Source organism: Dryobates pubescens, chromosome 20, assembly GCF_014839835.1.
Source record: "Dryobates pubescens isolate bDryPub1 chromosome 20, bDryPub1.pri, whole genome shotgun sequence".
NCBI classification, from domain to species: domain Eukaryota; kingdom Metazoa; phylum Chordata; class Aves; order Piciformes; family Picidae; genus Dryobates; species Dryobates pubescens.
The window spans coordinates 10,425,126-10,439,932 of record NC_071631.1 but is presented as its reverse complement, the minus strand read 5'-3'; the positions used below and the strand labels follow the sequence as shown (position 1 = coordinate 10,439,932).

Genomic DNA, 14,807 nt, shown 5'->3' with positions numbered 1-14,807 from the left:
ATTGCCACCCCTCCTCAAGGTAGTGGCCGAGGCAGGTGCACTCCCAGTGCCCTCTGCTTGAGACTAATCTATTGTTCCTCCTTGTCTTCCGCCTTTCTTCTCCTCCAACAGCCCACACTGTCAACTGTAAATGAGATTATACTTCAAGGCGTGGGGCAGATGCAGAGCCCCTTCTGTGCATTGCCAAGAGACCCTTGTATCTTTTAAAGTGTCTTTGCCTTTACAATGCATAGCTTGGTGGAGGGGGAGAAGGGAGCAAATTTCTTGTCACACTCACAGAAGTATCAAATACAGCAGACAAGGCAGACCCTGGTTTCAGGCCTGGATGCTAATCTGTACCAACTGTGGACAGTCTTCCCACCAGCACCTCTGATTCTCCACTTTAGCAGATGAAGTAACAAGTCTATGAAATAATTTCCTCTTTGCAGCACCACTCCACTTAAAGACAGACATATGTCCTGACAAACACTGCTCCAAAAAGCCAGCTGTAGTGCAAAATTCAGACAGGGACCTGAAGGTTACAGACAAGCCTCAAAGAGACCTGCCTGGCAAGGTCTTCTAGCCAGCAACAGCAGGCAGGGAAACTTTTCAAAGTGAAGTGTGATATTTAGCTCAACAGTGCCCCAGTAAACAAACTGGACTTTCACCATTTCACAGGGAAATATCTCATCCTGCCTGTGTTAAAAGCCATCCAGAGAAAAGAGACACAGTTAACACAGAATTATTTAACTCAATGATCTTTTTTCTCAGCTACTATCAGCCATAATAATAGCTGGCCTGATTTTATTGATTACTTTGCAATTTCAGTCATGCAGGAACCAGCCCTGGATTTAAGAAACCTGCAAAGTCAGCATCTTTTCAAGCATATTTTAATGTTTTATGAGACCACGGCAGAGCAAGTTCAGCTGCACCCACTGCTGGTAATGTCAGCAACTGAACTCCTCCTGGCAAGTGCACGTCTGGTCCACAATATCTCTACAGCCTTGTTTCTGAGCTCAAGTTTTCCATTAGCTGCCTACACAGACTGGGTAACTTGGCATCTCTCTGCATTCCCCATAAACTCTGCTCATCTGTTGCCATCACACCCACGTACAAGTCTCAGGAAGGAATCCAGGATTTCTAAAGCAGCTGCAACAAAAACACAGCCTGGATTGACAAGCAATAGGATCAAGGTGCTGAGCCAGCGAGGAGGGTCTTTTTTGAGAGTTTTGTGTGTTTCTATTTAAATCAAGTTTGTTGTCATGACTACAAACCAGGGTATGGGTGAGAAGAAGTGAGAATGACAGCTGATAATGTTAATTCACCCTTGAAGTCCCAGCAGTTACTGGGATGGGGAAACAGAAGATGATCCAAGCTCTTTGCATTTAACAAGGCTAAAAGCCACTCTCAGAAGGCAGATCTGTCCTAACCACAAATATTGTCCTCCTGGATAGCCCTTTTCAGTCAGGACAGCCAAGGGCTAGACTATACTGATTAGCTGCAGTCATCTCTAAAGCAGGGGCACCAGGGACATGAAGGCAAAGAAGGGCACCCAAGGCCCTAGAAAGGACATAGCAAAGCAGGAACAGGCCCTCAGGAGACTGATGTGCACACTCACTCTCTAACCACCAGACAATGTGGCTTCAACTAGGACAATGAGATGTTTTGATGTCTGTGTGCAAGGCAATTAATAAGGAATCATATTAGAAGTGTGAAACTGTGAGGACATGCTCCTGGGATTATCACATCATAAACTTTACCAGAAGATTAACAAAAGATATTACTTTGGCCAGCAAAGAACAAATGAAGACAACCCCAAGTGACTGCAGGGTGGGCAGAGAGAGGCAATGTCTTGCTCTGCTCAGAGCTTGGATTCCACACGGAGACAGCATGGAGTGTTCAGTGATGGCGCAGGCTCTGCAGAAGGCAGCAGATGCGGAGCTAATGTGTGTGTGGGGGTGGAGGGTGCTTATGAGCACAATAAATAAATGTATGAATCCCTATAAAATTTCCCATATAAAAGTGAGTTAGAGCTGCCTGAGGGCCATGGCCTTGTAATAAAACCCACATCTCATAAGCACAGAATGAAGCAGCAGCTGTATTGGAACTGCCTGGCTGCAGCACTGAAAAGCCTGAGTCTGTCTGCTCCCATACTCTGGGGTGAAGTGCTGACTCCACCAAATTCAGGAAGAATTTTCCTACTTGCTTCAGTGGAATCAAGACTTTGCCCTCAAAGCCTCAGAAGCAGGATTGAATCTGTCTCTCTCTTTTTTGTGTGTGTGTCAAACTTAAGTTCTTTTACTTCTTAAAAAGCAGCAATCTGCAAGTGGCTGGAGACACTGACTTGAGTCACTGACAGCTCCTAGTGTGACAGATTAGAGCTAGAGCCAAACAAAAAATTCCTCCAGAAAGCAGTCAGTCACTTTTCTCCCCCCAAAATAAACAAGCAAAAAGCACTGTGTTATGGCTGAGCAACAATTTTCATCAAGATCTTTTGAATTTTTAATTTAAGACGTTGGAGATGGCCATAAAAAAAGCCAAGCCCTTTAATTTTGTATGCCTAAATAGAAGCTTTTCTTTGTCAGTAAATCTAAATAAAAGTAAGAAAAACAAAATCTTCCCACAGAAAGAAAATAATTAAATTGTATTTCTCCCCTCAAAAGCAAGTGGGAAAATGCTGATTACTGTCATACTCTGTCAGCCCAAAAAGAAGAGACTTGCAGCCTGCCAGCCTGTGAACTCCCAACTGCTCTGACGCAGCCCTCCTGTGCACTGCTGCTCTCCTGGGGGGTGGTGAACACAGAGACCCATGTGTCTCAGCTGGCAGGGTGGCTATCAAACTTCAGCCCCAGCCCATGAATCACAAATGTACAGGGCACATGGGTCTTCAGCCACTCATCTCAACTCATAAGTCCACACAAGGCCAGGTCCTGTCTCCCAGGGAGAGCTACAACTATTCCAAGTTTCAACACACAGGCTTTCTGCAGCTATCAAGCCTGTCCTCATATTTCACATGGATTCCAGTCAGAGCTGAAAAAATGCTCTCCTCTCCCACCAGCATGGAGCTGCTGGGAGTAGTAACCTTGTTCCATGACAAACAGCATCTTGCAATTCACTGCAGGGCTAATTGCACTGCTGGTACAATGCTCAAGTAAGACGTCAGCTCCTTGGCTTTGCCCACAGGCAACAAGGACATTGTTGATTTATTCAGGACTCAGGACCAGTTGTCACAGGTTGCATTCTCTTTGATAATGAAGCCTTACAGACAAGGCTTCAATTTCAGCTGCAGCCCTAATTGAAACATAGCTAATTATTGAAGGTCTGCCTTTACAGCCCATTCCCTTGTTATTGGGGTAATGTTCTGGAAATCCAAACAGTCAAACTCTCCCCTCCCTTAAAAGAGAAAGAATGAACCTACCCCCCCCCTACTATTCAAGCCAATCCAGTGGGAAATTACAGATTCCTCTCTTTGAGCCCGAGGTAGCTACCAGCCAAGAGCCCCATCCCACATGGACTCAATGACTTCAAAGGATGCTTGTAGAATCAGACTCCAAATTAAGGCCAGCGTTTGAGGTGGGAGAGAATTCAGAGTGGTTGAAACAATCATTCAGCCCAGATCACCAGCAATTTATCCTGCACTCACCTCCTGAGTGGCAGCATACCCTACAATCCTCAGCAAACTCAAACACACCACACACTTTAGGTGTGATCAACAATGAGAGTAATCCAGTTCCCAACTGCCAGCTTTCCTGACTGTACAGCAACAAACGTGCTGCAGTCCAGACACATGGCTTAGCAGTGGGCACAGCTGGGCAGGTGGGAACCAGCACTCACCAGGACAGGCAGCCCAGTTATTACCCTGGGAGCCCCAGGGTACCAAGGACATCCTTTTGAAGAGACTGCAGCAGTGCTTTTGGGTTTGCAGCTCGGCCAGACACAGAAGCAAGGTTATCACCTCACAAAGCAGGGATGAAATCCCACCCAGACTTCAGTATCGCCAGCACCAGAGTAAGTCCCTTACAGAAGGTGATGTTTGCATGCATGCAACAGCACAAAAGTTTATGGCATCAAGAGAGGGATGCAGTTTAGAAGCAAGCCAACCCTAGAGAAGTCCTTCAGTTTATAGCTGCTTCACATTTCAACCTGGCAGATGGAAGGAACACCACAAAGCAGACATGTCAGTTACAGCAGCTAAAAGCATAATTTACAAACTAGAATCCACAACCCAAATTCTCAGCAGATGAAAGCTAGAGTTCCTCAGAGCTGTGCTGATTTCAGACAGCCATGGATCTGACCCACGGCATTCACCTGATAGAGCCAGTCTCTTTGGTACAGAAGCAGATACCTGGCTATTTCTGCACCAGTTTAAAGCAACAGGTCCTCCCATAAAGGATGTAACCCCACAAAAGTCACTTTAGCTGCTGGGAAGCCATTCCAAAATGGGCTGGTTTTACAGGTCTCAATTTACCCGTCTCAGAGAGCAGATCTTTTAATCCAGAGAGCAAGGAGAGCACAGCTAGCAGCAAAGAGAGTCCCTATGCTATCAGGGATAGCCAGGCTGCACCTGCTTCTGTCCCTGCCTGCTCTGAAGAGGAACTGAAAGGAAGGCCCAAAGCAGTAAAGATGATTCTGACTTGCACACCGGCACCCTGGGAATTGGGAGTGTAGAGCATGTTCTTCCTGGGCTGTATTTTAAATGCAGGGAAAATCTAGTACAGAGGAAATTAACTGGAGGTTAGTCTCTGCTCACAAGACAGAGACAATACATGAGTTATTCACATACCTGATCAAATAAGGCTTTCCAGTGCTGAGAGGCAATGCATGAGGGAAGAAAAAGAAGAAAAAGAAGGTATAAGAGCAAAGGCATTAACATGCAGCAAACTGTAGAAGTATATTCTAATAACCAAATGATTTAGTGCCATGTGCAACATCCTTCTTCATCCCAGAATCACCTGCCCTTCCAGGGGAATCTACCAACACCAGAGAGGACAGTTCTCACTTACAAATCCAAATGAGGATGAACTCAGAACATTCATGGGTTAATTGTATTTTCTCCTGCTTTGTCTGCTTGTGGGCAAGGAAGGAATAAAAGGCTTTTTAACTCACAGGGATCAAGAAAGCTTGATGTATATTGAGGGAAGGCAGGAATTAGCAGTGTTTTTTCAGACCACTTTCTGAGATTCTGTGGTCCAGCACTAGCACACAGACCACCTTGATGGTTTGCCAGAGTCTTGTCTGCTGCCTTCTCCTAACTGAGGCATGGACTTGCTGCAGGGTCTCTCTCATCTCCATGGGGCAACAGTGGGGTAACCACTGGCTTGGAGTCCCAAGAAAAACCTTGCACATTTCCAGCTCTGCTGTCCGCAGTGCTGTTCAACACAACCCTTGGTTTCTGCCTCCTTCACCTTCCCAGAAAAGCAAAATTCATAAAATAACAAACATCAGACTAGCGGAAGCAAATTTCCTCACTGTGCTACGTGCAAAGCAGAGCTCTGGTGAGAGTCTTATCTAGTCCTGGAAGAACATTTCACATGGTAGGCAGACCTAAAGCAGAACTGACTGGAGAGACAGTGGGATATCAGGCCACTGAATTCCACTCAATCAGCTAAACTGTTGGCTGCCCTCCTCCCCATGTCTCCGTCCATTTATAAACTCCCCTTTATCCTCATAAATCAGCCCAACACTTTAAAAAGAACATTTTAGGATTGCCTGAATCCTGGTTTTGGGCAACACTGCTCCAAGAGTTGAAATGACACCACAGCTGAGCTGTTACACACTGCAAGGCTGTGCCAGCCAAACCTCCACTGCCTAATACTGTATTGGTTAATAACACATCAAGAACTGACCTTGTGTCACTTCATGCTGGCCAAGCCAGAGAGCTTACACCAAGCTTTCAAACGCAACAACCACCACAGAAAATCACCTCCAGCAGGTCTCAGGAGGGCACACTCCTAGCACAGAGCAGTTTGGGTTTTCAGAGATGATGCTCTGTAGCCTGCTTGATTCAGCAGGAAATCTTGGCTGAGGAGGAGGAGTGGGACATTTACACCACTTCCTGCTGCTCCAACTTGCAGATGATATACAATACCTCAGGTTTCTGTCACATCATCTACTGCCAGGTCTCAGCAGCTTCCTACAACCAGTGCAACTGGCGAGCTCTAGCTCCTTTTGTCGATTGCAGAAAACAAGGTACCAGAATCAAATGACAGCACAGCTCCCAGCGTAAGGGCAAAACACTGCAAGCTGGACCAGACCCAGGCTGTCCTACTTCAAGGTCAGACAGCAAGTCAGCAGCAGAACTAGGATGAGAACCTGGATTTCACCAAGGAAAGCTCAAAGTCTCTCTCCTGTCTCAGGAGCCAAATCCTGCCAGGCACTCATCACCTCAGCATCTCCTGGGACCCTGGCAAGATTGAATTGCTAATGGCTGTATTCATGCGGAGGCTGGAGCAGCTTCAAGGGGCCCATGTATATCACCACAGGAAATCTTTCTTGTAGACCATGCAGATAAGCACAAAATTTGTCAGGGAAGAAAAGGTCACAGTCTAAGGTAAGCAAGGACTGGGATTTGGAAACGTGGACCAAGAAAGCTTCTGGAACGCCACCCTTTCCAAGTGACAGCCATGCATGCCCCAGGCACGCTCCTCATAGGACTGCCTAACAGTATTGCAGCAAAGGTCAGCAGCATCACACGTTCCCTCCCGAGCTTACAGCGCTCAGGAACAGCCTGGGGAATGCAGCTCAACCAAGCAACTGCACTTCCTCTGCTACCCTCTGGGAGGAAAATCCAACGGCAACCAAATTCTAGGTGACTGAGAAGGGCTGGGGGATGAGAAGCAGGCACTGCCCCTAAGCAGCCCCTGGCGGGGGTTCCGCCAGGAGTGTCACAAAAGCAGAGGGTAAAGGGAATGTGCCATTGCTAGAGACTTAGTTCACAAGGGTCCCTTTCACACCGGTGAAGACCCGAGTCAGAGAGCAAGTCAGAAAGACATTCGGTACCACTGTTTCATGTCACTGTAGGCAGGAATAGAGCCTGAACTTGCCTTTGCAGACCCAACACTTGCACAGTCCTCATCCCAGCAGAGTTTGCTGGAAAGGAGAGCTGCGAGTAATCCTGGGATGTTCCAGGAATGGAGGATCTGCTCCCAGACAGGTGCGCAGCTTGCTCCTGCCTCGGGACTGATAGATGCCCCCGCAGGAGCAGATTTAGAGCACTCAGGACCACTTGGCTGAACAGAGTCAGAGACAGGGTGCCAAGTGATCCCACCCTCAGGTGCAACCAGAGCAGCCGAGCCAGGGAAAACAACAACAACAACAACAAACCACCACAAAACCCAAACCAACAAAAACTTCCTCGGCTGTCTGCTGTTCAGGGGATAGAGGACGGAATAGGCTCCCGAGAGCGGGAACGTTTCCCATCTGTCACCCTGCGAGCGGCTAGGGCTCTGGAAAAGCTCTCTGTTCCCAGGAAGCCCCTCAAGCCGAGGCGTCAGCCGCTCTCCAGCCTCTAGAGACGCTTCTACGCAGCCCCAGCTGGCTGCAGTCCGCCGTGAGCCAGCATCTCCCCGCCGGCGCGGCTCCGGGCGCCCAGCGGACCGGAGCCTGTCCGAGCCGCTGCCGCCAGGGCTTTCCGGGTTGGGGCAGAGACAAGGGAGCTGCGTCTCTGGGGACGGAGACAGCCCAGCGGTTACCGGGGCGCGCAGACATCCGGTAACGAGGGGAGCGCAGGACGGCGGGGACAGCGGCTTTGCCGTCACCCTCGAGGGTCACCAGCCCCATTCTCCTCCCAGCCCGCACTCCAGCTATAAATAGCTTGAGCTGATTAACCTGGCCCGGATGGAAGCCACCGAGCAAAGGAAACTTACATCCTCTGCGGCCATAGGTAGGACATCCTCAGAGTCCAGCACCTCGATTTCTTCCGCCTCCGAGCTGGCAGCCACAGCAGGGGAAGAGCTGGCGTGAGGCTCCGGCAGCTTGTCTCCCATGCTTGGAAACAGTCCCCTCCAGCCCCCGCCCCCCCTTCTCCCCAGATCCTTAAAGAAATTAAACCTCGCTGCCGCTTGGCAAACTTTCAAGCGCAGCCCAGCCTGCCTTCATGTCTCCCGCAGCCGGCAGGGGAGGGAATCCTCCATCCAGGGACGTCCAATTAGCGCGGGCAGCGCCGGCGGGCGGCATCCCGGCGGCCGGCTCCTGTCGGGGCAGCTCAGCCCTCCCCGCACCGCCTCGGACAGCTTGCCTCCTCCCGCCGCCCCCGAGCCATTCCCGGGGCGTGGGCTGTCCTTCTCGGAGAGGGGGAGCTGCGCGGCCCCGGGGGCTCTCGGAGGCAGAGCCCGGAGCTGCAGCAGCACGTCCGAGGATGCGGGCTGGGCGGTAACAGGGCGGGGAAGAAGCCCCGGAGCGACCCTGCCCGCGACCGGTCACCGCTTCCCGCCCCGGAGCTGCCCGGCCGGCGCCGGACAGCCCCTGCGACAAGTCCCAGCCCTTTCCCGCTCCACTGCCGCTCTTAGGTGCTGGCCATCGCAATGCTGCCCTTCCGGGGCTCCTGAGTGAGTGCGGGAAGGTGGCAGAGGTGCCGGGCTCCTGAGGCTTTCTGAATCCAGCTTCCCTGCCCGGAGAGTCTGCAGCGAGGGGGGGGTGTCACATTTTTAACCGCAATTATTTGCTCCTATATGTCAGGATGGGTATCTTAACCATCTGCAGTCTGGATAAGGAACTTGAGGAATGCCTTGACTGAAGGCAAAAATCCAGCAGTTTTAGCTTCTCCCAATGCAGTGCAGAAACAGCAGCTGGCAAGTGGAGGGCAGCGGAGCCAGGCAAAGCCACATGCTGCCAGCACCTCCACTCTCTGCGGCATTGGCAGCCAGAGCCAGGGCAGAGGGTCTGGCACTGCAGAGCTCCAGCAGCAGAGCAGAGACACACCTTGGCCACAGGGACAGAGCCAAACTGCAAGCCCCTCTTTCCAATTTGTCCCACAGTGATGGGAAACCACACAGACTCATGCTCTGAGCTACTGGGTCCTAGTTTCTTAGTTCTGCAGGAAAAGGGGAATGGTGCCAATCTCTTTTCATATGCCCACATGAGCTACAGCCATCAGGTAACAGCAGGTCTCCACATCTCAGCATCCTGCATGACTGGCACTCATTTAAGGCCAAGGCCAAAGGCTGAAGTATCATTCCACACAGGTGAGCAAGATTAGGTGAAGGAAAAGATCTCCTCTCTCACCTCCTCTGATTCCTTGGAAAGAACACCAGAACTCAGTCCTGCAAATGCCATATGGGGAGCAAACAAACCCTTATCCTGTAGTGCTGTACAGCTGGCCCCTCCTCAACACTAGGAAGGAATCTTATCTTCAGGAAGTGCTAAGGTAAAACATTTCTCTCTGTTGGAGATTCTGAGCCTGGCAGGTCACAGTCTAAGCCAAAAGAGATTTGTTAAAGAAATGTCCCTTCCCATACTTCTAAAGCAGGAAGTAAAGCCAGGGCCTTTGCACCTGAAGAGCAAAACTTTTATACTGAGGATTCAGTTAGGAAAATGACAACAGAAGTAAAACCCTTCAGGGGTCTCCACTGCAACTGATGAACAAGGCAGTTTCTCTCCTCCTCATGACCAAACCTGTCATCAATTAAACAGAGCAGACCTTCTCTAAGGTTAAAGGGGATTCCTTCAGCACATCTGCATCTCACTTCTCTAGAGCACGTCCAGCTTGCTCTTCCAAAGCCTGAAACCAGGCTACCATATGCAGTGCTTTTGAGAAGCACTCACCCACTTTGCTCATACAGCACCACCCCTGCCAAAATATACCAGGCACTAAACAGCTATTCCAACAACAATCTTGTTTTGATTAAAAAACTAAACCTCATAAAAACTTCCACACAGATGGGTAAGCAAAAATATGCTATGCCAACAGAAAGAAACAGCAATCACTTGAAGATGTCTGTAGGGAGGAGGGAGGCAAGTTTTTAAAGTAAAGAGACAATAAATGAGCTGAATTTTGGGGGTAACGGGTTCTGCACAGCTGGGGATTGACATGTTAAGAGCTCTGTATTGCCTCTGGTTCCAGATGCCAGCGGGAAAAAGCTAACTGTGAAGTCTAACACAAACACAAGAAACCACAGGGAGAACCCCCAAACCCTTAACACTAAACTCCCACTGAACTGGAAAACTGCTGCAAAATTACAAGTTCCTTTTTCTCCTCTAAGGAACCCTTCTCACTAGTGGTAATGACAGGATTTGGGAATTATTTTTTTTTCAGGGAAGTATGTCTGCACATTGCACATATGAGCTAGTGCTGTGCTATAATTGTCACAGAAAGGAAATTAACAGTATTCTAATGAGGAGATTTTTTACAGGCGAATTACCATCTTCCCAGTCTGTGTGAGCCTCTTAATTTAGACTGTCATTCCTCCCCACTGCCTCCCTGGTGACTTTAGCATGGAAAACAGTAATTGCTCAAGAAACTAGGGACCTGTGGGCCACCGTGGACCATATGCAGATGGAACACAGAGGGGCTTCAGGAGAAACTTAGACAGAAAGGACCTGAGATAATAACCCTCGATCCACTTTCACATTCAGTCACGTAGGCAACCTTTTGCTAACACTGCCACCAAACTGGAGATATCTGTCCTTCCTGCACTGCAAGTGGCTTAAAAAGGTCAGCTCATGAATATGCAAGCAAAGCCCTCCGAGCAGGGACCCAGCTCACATCTGTTAGCTAAGCCTCCTGTAGCAAATTGAAACAGTTTGATCAAGGGTCCTGTTCCCAATCCAAGTAGCTCCAAAGGGCTTTTACAAAACTGCCCATCTCACAACTGGAACTAACTGGAGCAACCTACCCAGCCGGATTACTATACCAGAGCTCAGCCAGCCCTGGGAGGCAACTGCGGAGACAAAAAGCAGTATTTTGGATGAGTGACCAAAGCCACTGCACCCAAACACAACCCTAGCAAGCAGTCAGATAGCACTTACAAATTGGGACTGGATCAGACCAGTCACGTTAACCCCTTCAGATTAAAAAAAACACCACAGAGACTGGGGGTTCAACTGGGTCCAGAAGGTAACAGTGGCATAGGGCTGTTTCAGTATCCATGATACTCTGCATGGGACAAGTTCACCTTTTAGGATCAACATGAATTAAACCATGTGTGCTGCCTTTTAGCTTCTCCCTGGTTCATGGATACTTACCCTCCTGAAGTGAAGGAACAGTGGGAAAAAATAAGGTCCAGTCTCTTCTCTGATTATTAATCTGTCTTTAAACATCAACCTCCTGTTCCCCATGTTAGAGCTTTTTCAAGTCAGCGCTGAAAAAGTAGACTCTAGTCCTTCCACCTGCTGTTCTCTTCTGCCACAGTAGGTGTTACTAGTTGCAGCTGATTCTCTTTGGTTATAGCTGGGGAAGTAATTAAATCCTCCAATACTCCTTTTCTAGGGTGGTTGTCTCAAGAGGGAACTCTGCTATCAGGTCAGCTCTTCAGTATTAAGATGTGTGTCTGCTCCTTTTTAACTGTCACCTGATGGGATCATGACACACAGTGGCAGGTTCATCCAAATTGAAAGAACTGTTTGAAATGGAAACCAGTTAGTAACTCAAGGTTCATTTCCAACATAAAATCAAGACATACTGATAATTAATCCTGACTGAGAAGTTCTCAGACAGGTCAAAGCTGTGGGGTGAAGGAGGGTGAATTCCTGAGGGTGAATCAAGATCTTTGTCCTCTCTGTGACTTTACACCATGGCTGGGCGATTGCGCATCAGACTGAACAGGAAAAGGAGATGGAGTCTGGCTTTGGAAAATACAATGAAGGAAGCTGGCAGGATCAGAGGTAAGAGAACAAATCACCATTACAAGAGTACAAGTGAGTAGAGACTTGACTGGGCTGCAGCAGCCAGAGCCCAAGAGCAACGGCTCAGCTGGGGGCCTTTCTTCTTTATGTGCCGAGTACCATGCTTTCCCCTCACAGTGACCAAAACGGTCACAGGATCCTCTTGGCCAGTGACACAGAGCAGGTGCCCCCAGGTGGCACAGCTATGGGGGTTTTCAGATGGAGCAGCAGCAGTGAGATACCAGGACTTGTGTTCTTTTCCCAGGTTTCAGTTCAAGACAATCCCTCTTCCTAATCCGATGGAGAAGGCCTACTTGTATAAAAGTAGGTAAGGAGCTATTCTTTTATTCACCTGCACGCCGGCTCCCTCAGGAGGCCTCGCGGGGAGGGAGGGCAAGGCCTGGCCGGGGGGGGAGGGGAGAGAGGGGGCGGCGCATTTCTCCCCGCGCTCCCGCCCGCCGGGACAGGCGTTTTCCTGAGGGGCAATCGGGCCGCGACCATTTGGGACCGTCCAGCAGCCCACAACGACACTTTCCCGCCCCTGGCTGGGCTCTAGGAGCCGTTTACTACAGCACAGCCAGTGCCCAGCTGCCACCTCACGCCCCTCCGCCGCTAGCGCCGGGTGGAGCCGCTGCCCTGAGACCTCGGCGGCAGCGCGCCCCCTGGCGGCCACTCGCCGGGTCCCCGGGCAGTCCCGCGGGGCGACGCCTTCTCGTTAGCTGCTCTAGCATGATTGCTGCAAGGTCAGCGTCAGATAGGCACCAACATTCCTAAACCACCCCTGAACCATTCACTTTCCTCTCCCACTCCGTTTTGTCCTTGGCAGTGAACACAAAGCTCATGGCTGACTCTGCCTTTGTTTCTCCTTTAAAAAATCATGGAACTTACTTCTGGTTTCTGATAGGAAACTAAAAGAAACCTCTCCTGAAGGCAGCACAGTCCCCAGAAAACTCATAGAAAATACACAGCCTTTAAGTTCCAATAACTGAAGGTACTAACCGCTCCCTAGGATAAAGGGCCAGGTTTTAGAAGGACCACCTCTTTCAAGGCCTGAAGAAGGAGAGGAAAAAAAAAAGAGAACAAGAAAAACAGACACAGTACACAGTTATTTTATTGAAATACTTGAAAAGGCCAGCAATGGAAAAATAGGTTTGTCATGAGGAATTACTGTTTTACTTGATCATTAAAAAAGCTGTTTCTCTAGGTAATTCTAGCCAGTTACAGAATGCACTGTGACCCATGCAGCTAATATACTACAGTAGAATAGGCACTGTGTACTATTTCAGTTTTATCTTATGCACAGCTCTCAACAGGTACGATTGACAGTGGTGGGAAATTTAACAGCAACACTTGGTTGAATTATAAACATTTATCATATACAAATTTGTTCATCTGATGAAAAGGCTTATAAAACACAACATAATGGAAGATGAAAAAAGACAACTTACACATGGCATATGAAGTTGATCTGGCAGGGTGGGTTTTTTTTAAGCTTCCATTTCTTCTTTTAAAACAAAAGTCAGACTGCTGAATAGGTCCCTGGTCATGTAAGGTACAAAAATCATAGGCCAGGACTGCAACAGTAACTTCTTGAAACACATAATTAGTGGGGAAATTTGTTCATCAGTTAAAAATAACAATTCTGCCTGGTATAGATTAAATAGTACAAAAAGATGAAGTCACTTCAGATGCATGTGAAATAAATAAGCAATCCTTGAGGAATTTTGTTCCTTGAGTTGAACCTACCCTACTGAAAAGTTAATGTCAACTATACACCAGTATGTCACCATGGTGAGACACCTAAGGACAGTATTCTGAATAGCTTTTTGGGAAGCAATGTCTTACTGCTTTAATATGTACAGGTTATTTACAACAGATTCCCTTTTGGCCTCACAAGTTAAGCCATTGCAGCTGGCTGTTAAGATGCATTTTTCTTTTACTTTTAATTTTTTTTTCCACACATTATGCAATAATACCTTAGAGCTATAATTTAAAATAATCTTATGCATGAATTACAAATATTAATAAAGTAACTCTGCATATATAAATATTTTCTAGCAGAATTTAAAGCATTCAGAATGTACATAAAAGTGGGGAGTTTTTATTTGGTAGGGCCAGATGTGCTTCTTCTCAGATCATCGCTGCTTTAGTAGCACTTTGTACATAGCAAAACCCAGCACTGCAAAGACAGTAGCACCAAAACTTGCTCGGAGCCAGAACGTGGAGCTCTTGAGGTCCGCTTGTGTCACGTGCCTAAAATTTAGCACACGTACAAAACCAGGTTAATGCCATGAGAGGAACATCAGACAACTTGTGCTAAACTACTCTGCTTTTGGAAATTCATCACTACACTTGTCACAGGCAAGCAGCAGCTTACAACTTACTTAAAAGCTTAGGACTTCATCTGTAGCCCTGAGCACATGACCAGACCTCCCTAAAGTCAAGAGCTCACACAGCTGAATAGAAATGCAGGAGCAGATCTTTAACCATGAATGTGGGGAGGGCGCTGCGTCGTCTTTGAGAGTACCAGCAAGCATTCAGAGAAGGGAAACAAAACCAGCTACAAATAATTAATTAACCCACAGTGAGAAAACTCTGTCCAGCAAAACCCTTGGGTTTAAATGCTGAGTTTGCTTTCTGGGAAAAAACTTCCCAGTTCTGTTGAATATCTACTTATACTTCTTCCCTCCCCAATAGTTTACTGACAAGTAGCAAGTAATATTTTTCCAAAAGCTAGAATCAAAAGGAGGACCATTTGTAAATCCCTTTCTTCCCAGTACAGTCACAAGAACAGCAATAGAAACAGTCATCCAATACCAAGCTGAAAGCTAGGAGAAAGTGCTAGTGAACAAGCAGTGACAATGCCTTCAACAGAAAAAGACACAATGGAATGAGAGTATGAGGTGAGTGTATGACAGAAAAAGCCACATCTTGCATGACAGTAGAGACAGCCAATGACCCAACTCTCCCAGGTACTGCAAAAGTCTGTGGGCATGCTCAGTTAAACA

At 48.0% G+C, this 14,807-nt stretch overlaps 2 protein-coding genes across 4 annotated transcripts in view; both read right to left on the bottom strand.

Annotated features, from left to right (window-relative positions):
• RHBDL3 (rhomboid like 3) overlaps positions 1-7,964 on the bottom strand; it is a 57,081-nt gene extending 49,117 nt beyond the window's left edge. Inside the window, exons 1-2 of the mRNA XM_054170904.1 lie at positions 7,845-7,964; positions 4,763-4,786 (exon numbers count right to left, since the gene is read on the bottom strand). Of these exons, the coding sequence (XP_054026879.1) occupies positions 4,763-4,786; positions 7,845-7,964 (144 nt within the window). The remainder of the gene's footprint in view (positions 1-4,762; positions 4,787-7,844) is intronic.
• A 4,937-nt stretch (positions 7,965-12,901) lies between these two features.
• RHOT1 (ras homolog family member T1) overlaps positions 12,902-14,807 on the bottom strand; it is a 28,468-nt gene continuing 26,562 nt past the window's right edge. For all 3 annotated transcript variants that reach the window (XM_054171079.1, XM_054171077.1, XM_054171078.1), the window contains one exon: positions 12,902-14,052. In XM_054171079.1, coding sequence (XP_054027054.1) covers positions 13,935-14,052 — 118 coding nt within the window. In that variant the 3' untranslated portion in view covers positions 12,902-13,934. The remainder of the gene's footprint in view (positions 14,053-14,807) is intronic.